General features: G+C 34.8%; 1 protein-coding gene across 1 annotated transcript; it reads right to left on the reverse strand.

The window, feature by feature from the left end:
* Window positions 1–10,615: 10,615 nt before the first annotated feature.
* On the reverse strand, window positions 10,616–12,587 carry LOC132602653 (probable glucan endo-1,3-beta-glucosidase A6). Its single transcript, XM_060315453.1, has 2 exons — window positions 11,147–12,587; window positions 10,616–10,762 (listed from the first exon to the last, which is right to left on the reverse strand). Exons 1-2 carry the CDS (start codon window positions 12,429–12,431, stop codon window positions 10,725–10,727), a joined length of 1,323 nt encoding a protein of 440 aa, XP_060171436.1. The 5' UTR covers window positions 12,432–12,587; the 3' UTR covers window positions 10,616–10,724.
* Between the last annotated feature and the right edge of the window lie 1,999 nt (window positions 12,588–14,586).

Here is a 14,586-nt window from a genome sequence, read left to right on the forward strand (position 1 = left end):
GATAAGAGTTGAACATCCTGTAGCTCATGTTCACACTCAAAATGGCCTTGCAGAGTCATTAATTAAACGTTTGCAGTTGATTGCAAGACCATTACTCATGAAAACGAGGTTGCCCACGACTGTCTGGGGTCACGCTATTTTGCATGCAGCAACACTCGTTCGTCTCAGACCGACAAACTATCATAAATTTTCTCCGTTGCAATTGGTTTTGGGTCAAGAACCTAATATATCCCATCTAAGAATTTTTGGATGTGCCGTATATGTGCCTGTAGCACCACCACATCGCACCAAGATGGGTCCCCAAAGAAGATTAGGAATATATGTTGGGTTTGAATCGCCCTCCATTATTCGCTACCTTGAACCATTAACCGGAGATTTGTTCACTGCTCGATTTGCAAATTATCAATTTGATGAGACAATTTTCCCAAAATTAGGGGGAGAGAATAATGAAATAAAAAGGAAAATTTTGTGGAATAATTCATCATTGTCTCATCTTGATCCACGTGCTTCTATTTGTGAGCAAGAGGTTCAAAAGATTATTCACTTACAGAAAATAGCAAATCAAATGTCAGACGCATTTATAGATTTGAAAAGGATTACCAAATCACATATCCCTGCAGAGAATGTCCCGATTCGGATTGATGTCCCTGTAGGACCATCTACTAGTGTCATAGCAAACGAGTCCAAAGCACGCCAGAAGCGTGGTAGACTATTGGGTTCTAAGGATCGAAATCCTAGAAAAAGAAAAACAAATGGTCAAGATGACACTACGAAAGAACCTCACAAAGATATTCGAGATTTGAGCAATAGTGATATTCTTGAAGAAATCAATGAGCCTGAGACTCAAGAAAATGAGAAAATATCAATTAATCCAATTAATGTTGGGACTAATTTGAATAGATTGGAAATAAATGTGGATTATGTCTTTGCCTATAATGTTGCAACAAGAATTATGCAAGATAGTGAGGATTTTGAACCCCAATCTGTTAAAGAATGCCAAGAAAGGCGTGATTAGCCAAAGTGGCAAGAGGCAATTCAATCAGAGTTAAACTCACTTACCAAACGGGAAGTTTTTGGACCTGTAGTCCAAACACCTAATGGCATTAAACCTGTTGGTTATAAATGGGTTTTTGTGCGAAAAAAAAATGAGAAAAATGAGATACAAAGATATAAGGCACGCCTTGTTGCACAAGGATTTTCACAAAGGCCTGATGTTGATTATGAAGAGACATATTCCCCTGTTATGGATGCAATAACATTACGTTATCTCATTAGTTTCGTTGTCCATGAGAGACTTGAGATGCATTTGATGGATGTGGTTACAGCCTATCTATATGGATCACTTGAAAATGAAATATACATGAAAATCCCTGAAGGATTTAAGATGCCTGAAGCATGTAGTTCAAAGTCTCGGGAAATGTATTCAATCAGATTACAAAGATCATTGTATGGTTTGAAGCAATCCGGGCGCATGTGGTATAACCGCCTTAGTGAATATTTGTTAAAGGAAGGCTATACAAATGATGCAATTTGCCCATGTGTTTTTATAAAGAAAGTAATATCGGAGTTTGTTGTACTTGCTGTATATGTTGACGACATAAACCTTATTGGAACTCCTGCAGAGCTCAAAAAGGCAATTGATTATTTAAAGAAGGAATTTGAGATGAAAGATCTTGGAAAGACAAAATTATGCCTTGGTTTGCAAATTGAACATTTGACAAATGGCATTTTTGTCCATCAATCTGCCTATACAGAGAAAGTGTTGAAACGATTTTATATGGATGAAGCACATCCATTAAGTACTCCGATGGTTGTTCGATCACTTGATGCGAATAAAGATCCGTTCCGACCTCAAGAAAAGAATGAGGAAACTCTTGGTCCAGAAGTACCATATCTTAGTGCAATTGGTGCACTAATGTATCTTGCCAATACCACAAGGCCTGACATAGCATTTTCAGTTAATGTGTTAGCGAGACATAGTTGTGCTCCTACAAGGAGACACTGGAACGGAATCAAACACATATTGAGGTATCTAAAGGGGACTATCGATTTGGGCTTATTTTATTCTAGCAATTGCAGTCCTGATCTTGTTGGTTATGCCGATGCAGGGTATTTATCTGACCCACATAAAGCTAGATCTCAAACAGGCTATGTATTTATTTGTGGGGGCGCTACCATATCTTGGCGATCTACAAAGCAGTCTATTGTGGCTACCTCATCAAATCATGCTGAGATAATAACTATTCATGAAGCGAGTCGTGAAGTTGTGTGGCTAAGGTCAATGATACATCTCATTCGAGAAAAGTGTGGTTTGAAATGTGATAAAATACTCACAATCTTATATGAAGATAATGCAGCATGCATTGCCCAATTGAAAGGAGGTTTCATAAAAGGAGATAGAACGAAACATATTTCACCAAAGTTATTCTTCACACATGATCTCTAGAAGAATGGTGATATTGATGTGCAACAAATCCGTTCAAGTGACAATCCTGCAGATTTGTTCACCAAATCTTTACCAACTTCAACTTTTGAGAAGATGATATTCAAGATTGGAATGCAAAGACTCCGACATCTGAATTTTGGTCTTCGTCAGGGGGAGTGAAATACGTGTTGTACTCTTTTTCCCTTAACCAAGGTTTTGTCCCATTGGGTTTTTCTTGGGAAGGTTTTTAATGAGGCAGCTCTCAAAGCGTATTACTAGATATGTGTACTCTTTTTCCTTCACTAGGACTTTTTCCCACAGGTTTTTTTTTTCCTAATAAGGTTTTAACGAAGCACGTCATCTAATTAATGGACATCCAAGGGGGAGTGTTATGAAATGATAGTGGATGTCCATGTAGTGGAGATAGTGGAGGGAGATAGTGGATGACCAAAGTTATGATGTCAAAGTCATGATGATATTGCCATGTGAGCCCATATGACCATCATTGTAGTAATATATCATTCTCAAGTAATGAGGTTATGTATATCCATTCATTCTGTTGATGGATTGCAGAACAAAAATTAGTAAAACAAAGTATTCTTCGTTTCTCTCTGTGTGTGAGTTATACTACTTACTTATTTTTAGTGCTTAGTTTTATTTTATAACATTTATATTGTTTTATATTGTTAATGTAATTCAATCCACAATAGCATGTTATTATCAATGTGTGTTCAAGGGTTACTTTTTTGTTACAGATCAACTCAGCGTAATGATTTAAAAGTTATATGGTCAGAACATAAACTCATACTATTACTATTGCAAGTCAACGCGCTCTGATAATCAAACAAACTCCCTCCTGACAAGCTTTGCTGGATCAAATCTATATATATAATTGCAGGATGAAGGCCCGGTGACATAGCGCTCTAAAAAACAAGGAATCATATTTATCTATTTTCTCATTTTTTTGAACTTTTTTACCTATTATTTTGCTTTCTCTTAAAAAGCCTATAAAACGTGCTCCTCATAGAATAAGCGCCTGTTCGTCAACATGATCAAAACAATAAACTTATTGAATATTCCAAAAGAAAAAACCTGAACCCACAATGGCGTTTACTAACTTTATACATAGCAGAAATCCAAAAGCATTTGCCCTGTTTCTTAATCACTCGACGCAGATCTGTTTCTCTCGATTCAGGCCATCTCAATGCAACCGGTACATACATTATGCTATTGCATTTACTACTTTTACATTATTTTATTACAGATAGGTGAATTCATATGCTATGTAATTTTACACGTCATTGTTAACACCGAATGGCTGCTTGTACTATCACAAGGTTTCTAATAAGAAAATGTTGCACAAGGAGATCTGTAATGAGCTTGGACTTTGCATGTTGCTAATGGTCATTTTCAATTTAATCAGAAAATCATCCTGAACTTTGGACTTTGATAATCGCCATCTCAATTTGGAATTTTGGGCCCAAGTTCATTTGATTTTACTTATATATTTCATGATCTCCCATTGTTAAGTAGCTACATGTTTCTAGATCAACTCTTCAAAGAGGACATTGTGAGTAAATTTATATGCACCAAGTGTTTATACCAATTAATGGATGCATATGTTAATCAATGGATTTATGACATATGTTTGAACGAACACTATTATCACTAAGTCGTGGTTAATTAATACATAGTTTAGTTCATCGAACCACTTAACTATGACAAGTTGCTTTGGTTTGAGGTAAACACTCCGTGAGGATAATTAGTTACCCTTCTCCTATTATTGGATGGATAAAATCACCTACAAGATTGTTTAACCTAAAAAATGAGGGAACAATTAAATTTATTTAGGGGTTTAAAAGATACGTGATTTGTTTCGTTATTGAGTAAAGATATAGAATGATTAATAGAGATTATCGTGATAATAGACTAATAAAATGATTAAGGTAAATGAGAATGAAATGATTAAGCTTGGGTTTGATTAATCGTTGGTGCAAATCCTTTAATGAGCTTTATCCAGTGGGACAATACTCAAACTATAGTAATATTCCGGAGCAAGAGATCAACTTAAGAGACTGAATTTAAATACCAAAAGCTTGTAGGAATAAAGTGTAATATGTAGTACTCGATGATTTCCATAAGGGCTCTTCAGCTTCTTTTTATAGTACAAGTAACCCCCCTCTTAGGCTATGATTACATTCTAATAAATAGCAATAATGGACAATAAATATTGTTTCAATGTTGAATCGTAACTTCTGCACCGTATATGGCTGGTCATATAACGTTATTCTTCCATTAATGACCCGGTGTCACTGCTTTTGGCGAATTAGTTTCAGACACCACCGGAGCTCTTTATCCGAATTGAATGAGACAACTTGCATCGTTATATCTTTTCCTGCCACGTGCTCCATTACTACTTTTGCCACATGTCAAGCTGTATTTTGGCATGTATACAAAGATGAATATGGCTTTTACACTGACTTTGTTCCTTTATGAGGGACTAATTTATCTTTCCCCTGATTAGATTATGAACATCAAATATAAAATTTACTGCCACCATCAAAAGATATACATATATTTTTTTATTTATTCCAAAAACCAATCATCCAAGCTTTCGCCCATGCGGTGTTGGGGGGTTTGATATAGACCAATCATACAAGGAAGAAGGCACATACCTTACCTCTTCTATCCTAGTATTAGGAAACTATACTAAGACAGGGCATGTACATCATAGCTTAAAAGTTATCAGAAGAAGGATCTGAATTATTCACAGCCACAATATAACATGATGAAGCCCCCAAAAGTTTGTTCCCATCGGCTTACAAACTTAGACTGAGGTCCAGTTTGAGCATTGGGAACTTATCAGTCAAAGGTGGATCAAAATACCACCCTGTGTCCTTTGCAGGCATGATTCTGAATGATGGAAGGCCCATTTTATCCATGCGTAGAGGTCCTAGAGCATCAGCGGGCAGGTCACTCTCTTGGTAATAAAATCTTTCTTGATTGAGGATGTTGGAAAACTTGGACAATGCATCTGCAACCATGTTGGCTTCTCTGTAGTAGTGTATTACTTTGACATTTCTTATGATGGCTATCTTCTTAACTTCCTCAATCAACTATTGATAATTTTGTGGAACTTTATTTTTACCTTGAATCATCTGCACAACAAATAGAGAATCCAGTTGCATTAGAAAATTTGAGAGATTATTATTATGATACCACTTTAATCCATAAAGGGAACCTTGAATTTCACTAGAATTGTTAGTTAAGAATTGGAGTGGTTTAGCAAATGCCATAACCAAGTTTCCATTTCTCTTCCTAACAATTCCTCCTGCCCCTGCCTTGGATAAAGAGGGAGAACATGTCACGCCCCGAACCTGGGCCTGGACGTAACACGGCACCCGGTGCCTGACTGCATGTGACCGAGCGAACCAACTGGCTGGCTGAATCAACATGTGATACCAAAACATAACTAATTTATAAAATAAAACTAACACATGCTGATTAACTAAAAGTCTGACTGAAATATCATAATGCGGGAAATACTTAGACAATCTGAATATATCTGAAAGTAGCCAACATGGCTAAACCAAAACAACTGAACGACTGAGTATAACTGTCTACAAGGCTAACATAACAAATATCTGACTGTCTGAACTGTGTCTATGAAGCCTCTAATGAATACAAAAAGGTAACTGTCAAGAAAGTTGTAAGAACTGCATGACTGATATCGCCCCGAAAGAAACTGGGGCTCACCACAGTAGCTGATACGAACACTCCTAAGTAGCTGGATCGTCAGCCTGTATGTTGTTACCTGCATCACGAGATGCAGGCCCCCAAGCAATAAAAAATGACATCAGCACATTTGAATTGTACTGGTATGTAAATCAACTGAAGCAATAAAATACTAGAACTGAAATTGATAACTATAACTGTAATAGCAAGGAAGTAGAGATATGAATACTCCCTGCTCTGTATCTTAATCATCTGTGTTATCTGTGTTTGTATATGTGGGGCCTCGGCCCAATAATAAATGCATGTTATGGCCTCGGCCTAGTAGTGCGTCAGTCAATGGCCTCGGCCATGTATACGTATACACAAGACCGTGTTGTGCCCTTGGGAAAAATCACATATGTTTAATTATGGTTAATTAATAAGGACTGAGACCATAATAACAATGAACAATGCTGAACTGAAATAGACATGCTGGACTGAGTTGAAAACACTGACTGTTTCTGAGCATACTGAATTTCTAGACTGAGACTCATGTGGTAACAATACATAAGTCTATAAAGATTACGTGTTGAGTTCATGATATTCAAATTGACAACTATGAACGAATTCTGTAACTGCAACCCTAGAAGATAACAGTTCTACCACATATCATGAAACTAGGGCTAAACTGTATGTTGAGTCAAATTACTGACCAGTATGAAGAATGAGGCGTAGGGAGAATCATGAACATTCCCTAACGTAGATAGTTAGCCTCACATACCTTAATTTCAGCCTTTGAGCGTAATACAATGTTCGTCAACCCTTTCAACTTTGATCTATATCAATACAAGTCAAAGGGATTCTATATTAGCAATAATATTCATGCTTTGGTCATCTAAGCATTTTATCAAACACTTAGTAGGCATAAAGCTCCACAATCTCCATTAATGGTGTTTCTTCACCTCATTCCCATTCTATTACTTCTAGATGATTCTATAATCTCAATTAGGTGTAATTAACATCATTCTTCATCACCCATATCATTATAACAATTTCAAGTCAACAATCCAAAACCCTACTATAGTTCGTGTAATTCTCTTTACTAAACTCATTTACTATTCTCCCAAGAACTCATCAATTCACTATTATGAATGATTAGAGTGTAGAAGCATTACCTTTTTGACGTTCAATCCTCTTGAATTCGAGGTCTAGGGTTTCCACGCCCAACAATAATGTTCCACTCACAACTCTATTGATTTGAAGGGTTTACTCAAGTTAGAAAGAGATTAGGGACTTGAATTCAACCTAGAATCATGATAAAACTTACCTTGGAGGGTTCTTGAGGCTTGGGACTTGTTCCCTCTGACTTTAGGGTGATTTTTCGTGACTAGGGGTGTTAGGGAAATAAACCCCAAGCTTAAATATAACTTAAAACGCGAAATCCCGATTTTTGACCCCAAACCGGACCTGTTATGCGATGGGCCCGCGACGCACATGCAGCGCACGACCCCCTGCAGGTCAATATTCAGAGAGGGGGTTTTTTTACGATCGGTGCATGACGGGGGGCCAGCGCACGCGCCCTCACAACGGACCCGTATCGGTTCTGCACAGTATTCGGTAAAATAGACATAACTTCTTGTACAGAGCTTTTTTTGGGCTCCACAATATATCGTTGGAAAGATATTTCAAAGGGCTACAACTTTCATGTTTAGGTTTCCTCAAATTCGTAACGGATTTTCACAAAATTTGACTGGAAGGCAGACGTATCGAAAACTTAGCCGATTCTATAGAATTTTAAGTGTCTTACTATTAGCCATATTGAGACGATCATATCTCCTTGATCCGATCTCTCATTGGCCTGGTACTTGTATCGTTAGAAAGGTATTTCTACGTACTACAACTTTCATTAAGGGTACTTTCTCAAATTCCCAACTAATCAAGGATTTATAGTTTCCCCAAGTAGGCCTGTCAACCATTTTCGGAAAACGTTCAAACCTTCAGTTTTTCCACTAGAACTCTAACAATACGGGGTGTTACAGAACAACTACCATCAGTATTCAAAATAAATGAATACTGATTTGAGCATTCCCATTGGACCAATTTGCTGGTGATTCTTGGTCTATAGTTGATAGCCATGTCATAAACAAGCTCCTAGTTCCAGTCTTCATTCATTCAGCTGAAAATTTTGCCCAGAGTGATCTTGACTTGAAATAAGAGCTTTTGCTTGATTCTATCATTAGAAGTATTTTTGTTGTCATATTTCTTTATGCATCTTGCTTTCCAAATTTCCCAACAAACAATGCTAGGAGTGATATTTAGTAGAACTCTGTGAACAACATTAGCAGGTTTCTTGTTCCACCAGTTTTTCAAAATATCAACAACATTAAGTTGCCTATAGTTGATGCCTAGTGAATCTGAAGCCATTTTCCATGCTCTGTTGGCCAGGTCACTCTTAGCAAATACATGATTAAGAGTCTCTTGTTTATCAATTCTGCAACAAATGCATCTGGTATCTGGTTGAATTCCAAACCTGGTAAGAGTATCATCAAAAGGAAGTTTCTTTTTAGTAAGTCTCCACATAAAAAAGGAAATTTGAAAAGGCAAACCTTTGCTCCAAATTTCTTTGGACTGGGGCATAAGAGTTCTTTTTTGTCTCAGCATTCTATATGCTGAAGCAGTAGAGCAATGGTTGTGGTCCAAAAAGCCTTGTCTTTGTTGTTGATGTTGAAACTTTTCTGGTGGATCTCATTGACCACATGATGAGGAAGGATTTTAGAAAGTCTGGAGTGATCCTAAGCCCCATCTAGGATAAATCCATTTACCCTAGTATTACCAGTCTTCATCAGATGATTAACACTATGGACCAAAGGACCAAAAGAGGTCCAAGAATCCCACCAGAAAAGAGCATCGCCCTCTCCTATCTTCCAGAACAAATTCTTTTCAGCTTCCCCTTTAATACTCAGCAAAGTTCTCCAGGCATTAGAGTCTTTAGAGTTCTTCAATTTAGAGATAGGATTAGATCTTGGACAGTATTTAGCCTTGAGAAATCTTGACCAAAGATTATTTTCAGTCCTGAATCTCCACCATCTTTTGGTGGTGAAAGCTCTGCAGATGTCACTGAGTTACTTGAATCCAAGTCCACCCTCCTCGTAAGGAAAACACACATCATCGCAAGAGCTCCAGTGGTAGTGGTACTTGTTTTTCTCCTCCTTTTTACCCAGAAAAAGTTAGAGAAATACATCTCTATTTGCTTAGCGTGACAGTAACTGGAGGGACTAAAGCAGCCATAAGATAGAGGATTTGAGATTGCAGTATGTGTTTAAGGACAACAGCCTTGCCATATAGTACATATATGAGTGTTGTTTATGGTTTATGATATAATGTCATAAACAGTAAGGAAAGTTGCTGCTAAGGGCTTGAAAACAAGTAAAAGTGTACGCCTCAAATTGAGTATTTTATACTTTTTGTGTACACAAAATAGAGAAAGTAATGCTTCATTATGATCATTCAAAATTGAGAACCAACTATATCGAGGAACAAATGTTACCCCCGAAAAATATGTAGAAGATAACATGTCAAAAGACTTAATCTTGATGCAACACGAAAAAATCTAGGTTATTCAGTTTCTTGATGTATATGTGTTGCAATACTAATTCTTCTACTACTTTATGTTGAAAAAGTTTTAATGGCCTTAAGTTTTAGTAAGAATCTACCTTTTCGTTATTTTTATTATTTAGATATTAGGGAAAGATAGTTCGTTATCTTAATGAGATCATTTATGACCATGGAAAGCGCAGGCAACTTACCTAATTTAATTTATAATGCAAAAAATACTTCGATTCCATCTAGGTTTTGACAAACTTGTTAAAATCTCACATGCTTTATTTAAATCTCTTTTCAATCTTGAAAATAGTTTGAAAAAAAATTATACTCTAAATTTACTATACAAGGGAAATTTATAAACATGGTGTATTTGACCAAGTTTGATCTATTTAACAGAGGAAGTACAAAATGAAAATTAATGTCGAATTGGTCTAACTAATAAGTCGAAAACTTTAATTTCATGACTCTTTCGTCTGCGTGTGATTGCGTAACGATTACAAGATTACGGTGTCACGATCTAGATTCACATTTTGGAGCAATTATATATATGAATGAGATAATGTGTAATAAAAAAGGAAAAAGAGAGAAAAGGTTTAATATATTTATTAATGTGATAACGCCCGTGTAACTAGAATTGTAATAATAATTTCAAAATATTTGGCAGAAAATATATATGTAAATATCCCTTCCTTGTCATGGTTAGAATCTTGTTTTAGTTAATTAAATCTCAATTATCAATTTTAAATCATGATATGTTCCTCCATTCAAGTAATAACCTGGGAAACAAAGACAATACACATGAGATACGAGCCCCAAATTAGCTCCCAGAAACAAATTCTTTTTCCTCAATTCACATCAATGAATCAATAGTCGTTAGAAAATAATCAAGTTTATTGCAAGTTCTCAATACTCCTAAGAAAGATTCTACTTAGCAAAATGAGATTTAATATAGTAGGCTCCAAATGTATCTTCCATGCTGTTTTTAGAGAGAAACATAAGGGAATTTGCATGATCCATGACCTGCCAAAATTGCCATCCAACAAAAAAGTTTATTAGTTTGTAATATGATGACCATAATAAAAAATTAAAAAAATCAACCTAAATATATGATATATAAAATTTAGCTAATCTAATGTACTTCTAATTTTGTTCTTTTTTTTATGCTTTTCTTGAATAACTGATAACCTAGAAAATAAGGTAGGTTATATGTTATAACAAATTAATTATACTGATTGTGCAGTTTTTTTTATATTGTTAGTGTATATATAAGTTAAACCATTCTATATTGTTAGTGTATATATAAGTTAAACCATTCTTTAAGAAAGCCTTTACGTTCTTGAGTTTCAATTTAATGTTTCTACAAAAAATCCTACTATTTATAAATGAAAAGTATAGGGTACTTACTTGGGTCAATGGTGGTCTGAACAGCCAGCCCACTGAAATGACATGTTTCACCATCTTTTCTAAACTTGGCCCAATATGAACTAAATGCATAGTTTGCATGTGACACAATTGAAACAGGTTGATAACATGATCTTCCAGGAGCAATTTCATCACAAGTCCCATTTCTCCTACATGCAAATTCCAAAGCTTGCCCTAAATCAAATTCATTTACAAAATCTTTTGTCACCACACACCACAGTTTCCCATGAAATGGTCCATTGTTTTTGGGGCCAGGTAACTTAGAAAATTCAGCTTCTGGAATCTCTCCTGTCAAGTCGATATCGTAAATAGGCCTACCATTAGGATGTAACAAACCCCAGTGCCTCTCTGTCCCGGGACCACCCTTCTGATTTTCATCGTAGAGAGAAAAAATAAATGTCGGTATCGCTGTCCCTGGACGAGCTGGTGTCCCAATAGACGGTTGTGATGTGATTCTACGTATAAGATTTCGATTGTACGTAGCTGCATTGTAGACATTAGCACCAATTTCATCGTAGTCACCTCCATTAGGCCATCCGGTTTCTGCTATTGCTAGTCGGATATTGTAAAATCCTAATTTTTGCATGGCGAAAATGACAGAATCAAGCATTTGATCCAAGAGGTTTGTGTAAACATAGCCACTATCAGGGTCAGTATAGGTGTGAGTTCCTTTAAATAGTGCAAAATCAAGACTTATGGAAGATGGATTTTGGGACCATGAGAAATAAGGGTATACGTCAATAAAAAAGTACGATTTTGTCCAATTCAAGAACCTCAACAATGGTAACAATAGATTGTTTCTTGGAATGTCTAACCTAAATTCACCACTTGAAGGTGGAAATGAGGTTTGCAATATGTCCATGGCTAAAGGGGTACCAATTTTTATGTTGTGAATGTTATGTTCATCGATCGAATTCTTGATATTTCTCATCGCTGGTACAAGATCATACCATAAACTTTGATCATCCTTGTTGCTTAGAACTTCATTTCCTACTAAAATGTATCGAATCATCGTGTTTGGATAGTATGAAAGAACATTGTCGCGTACCCATCGATTTGCAGCTGATTGACTTGCAGCAACAGCTGAGATTTGATCATTTGGTACCATGATTGAGACATGAAGATTTGTACCTGATAATAATCTAAGTATCTCTGGATTTGCATCATAAAGCTTGACTCTACCAGCTTTCATGGTTTTTATAAGCTCTATTGATTGATATGGAGATGGTAAATTATTTCCTAGCCTTCCATAATTTATTCCAATCATGCTTGCTGTTGATGCATCTACACCCCAAAACACAAAATGAAAAAAAAAAAAAAAGGGAAAAATAAGATAAAAGAATATTTTAATCAGTTAAGATTCAGTGTTTGGTACGATGAAAGTCATTTAATTTACTAATCATATTTTTTTTGGAGAATTTGGTGTTTTCACGTTGGAGAGTGCAGTAGTAAAAAATGTGAATTTCTGACTGACGTTCATGTGGAAATGTTATTCGAGTTATGGAATTTCCTTCTGAAAGTTTATCGGAAAATATGTTTTAGAGAATCCAATATCTGAGTTGAGATAATTGTTAAAGAAAAAAATTAAGGCAATTTTTGAGATATTATTTATCAAAGATTGATGATGATATCGGCAAATCGGATAGTGCTTTGATGAAATGTTTGAATATTAAAGGTTGATACTAATGTGTAGTGTTGGTTAAAGCAATAATACAAGGTTAAGAGTTAAGACAATTGTGACAGAAAATGAATTCCGCTCAAAAGTAAGGTAAGTCAATTTTTTCCTGTGTTGTTTAAAATGTTTTTTCTTGAAAATATTTTATGGCGAGCAAACAACAGAAAAGGTCTTTTTTTTAGAGAAAGTTTTATAGAAATATATTTTTCAATCATACAAATCACACCCTTAATGTCATTCAAGAATATTAATTTTGGGAAATTAAAAGGTAAATTGTTCATTTAGGATATAGTTTGAGGGAATACTTACCTGAGAAAGCAAGAAAAGAAAGGAAAGCAATAGCAAAAACGACTTCCACCGTGACTTTCTCTTTGTACATCTTAACCAAATACCAAAATTTCAACATATTAGAATGCTTTTTGTGAAGTGAAATCCTAAATTTGGATGTATCTTTAAAGGTGAAAATGGAGGGGCTTTTATATTGGGAGAACTTAGAGGAATAGTTCAACTACCATAAATAGAATTTGTAAGTAACCAAGTGAGACAAAGGTCGTGAGAGTTTTATCAAGAAACTTAGAATCTGAATGAAAAAAATGGCAATAATAAATAAAGTGAAGGCAAAAGACTATGGGATGCAAAAGGAGTGTAGGTACTAGTGTGTTTATTTATTTCTCTTTATCCTCCATGTGTTATAAGCTGTGATACATGTCCTTTAAGGATATTAATGTTGATGTTGCCTTGTTCTTCCTTGCCCGAAAAGAGATATTGTTATTGTTGTTGGTCCTCCTTTACTTTACTTCTAAATAATTTCATTAGATCTTATAATTCATAAAAAAAAATTAGTCCATGTTAAGTCATGTATTTTTGTTTTTTGTTTTCTTCCTAATATTTCAAAGTCTACGATGTTGGTTTAGACGTTCTGATAAGAACGTTCGGAAGTGGTCCGTATTTTTGGGATCAATTAAAACACCTTTCTCATTTTTAAAATTAAAACGGTTCTTGATGAAGGAACGATTATATATATATATATATATATATATATATATATATATTACTAGCAAAATATGTGACATGTTTATTCACTTTAATTAGCCACTCTTTGCGATTTGTATTTTGTAAATAACTTTAAAAACATTCTAATTGTTATTATAAATAGCAACATATGCAAAATGTATTTTATGTACCATCACTTTAGTTTTAATCAAAAAATGGAATTTAAAAATTAAAAACATATGATGGAATATAATTAAGTCTTTGAGATGGCAAGTCTCGGTCTTTTTTCTCATTGTCATGACAATGAAAGTTGGTCATCGATGTGAAAAAAAAATAGTAAGAATATGAGGAAAAATTAATATTTTGATTCTAGATTTTTTAAAAAAAAATTCTTTAATATCTTATATGTATATCGACAGGTTGATATCCATCTCAATTAACTAATTGTTCAGATCAAAACATAAGAACCATTGTTGTATATATTGGATTTTTTAAAAGCAAAACTAATAAAATATTTTTATTAAATTAATTAAAAACTATGTTAATAAGAGGTAAATTAGTTACATTATAATTTTTCATATTAACAATTATAGATAAAAAGAATTGTTCCAAAGAAATCAAAATTAGAAAGATATATGTTATATCGTAAATCACCAAATTTTAATTCCGAAATGAAAATATAAAGTAATACATTTTATAAATGTAAAGAAACAATAATCAGCGATGCAAAGGCGAGTAAAATAAGTAAAATATT

Source organism: Lycium barbarum, chromosome 7 (assembly GCF_019175385.1).
Source record: "Lycium barbarum isolate Lr01 chromosome 7, ASM1917538v2, whole genome shotgun sequence".
NCBI lineage: Eukaryota > Viridiplantae > Streptophyta > Magnoliopsida > Solanales > Solanaceae > Lycium > Lycium barbarum.

What these genes read in the sequence shown, in the direction of transcription:
- LOC132602653 (XM_060315453.1), bottom strand. Translation starts at nt 12,431, where the DNA reads ATGATTGGAATAAATTATGGAAGGCTAGGAAATAATTTACCATCTCCA. An exon ending in TCAGACCACCATTGACCCAA is followed by an intron (nt 10,763 to 11,146) that starts GTAAGTACCCTA and finishes CAATTTTGGCAG; the next exon opens with GTCATGGATCATGCAAATTC.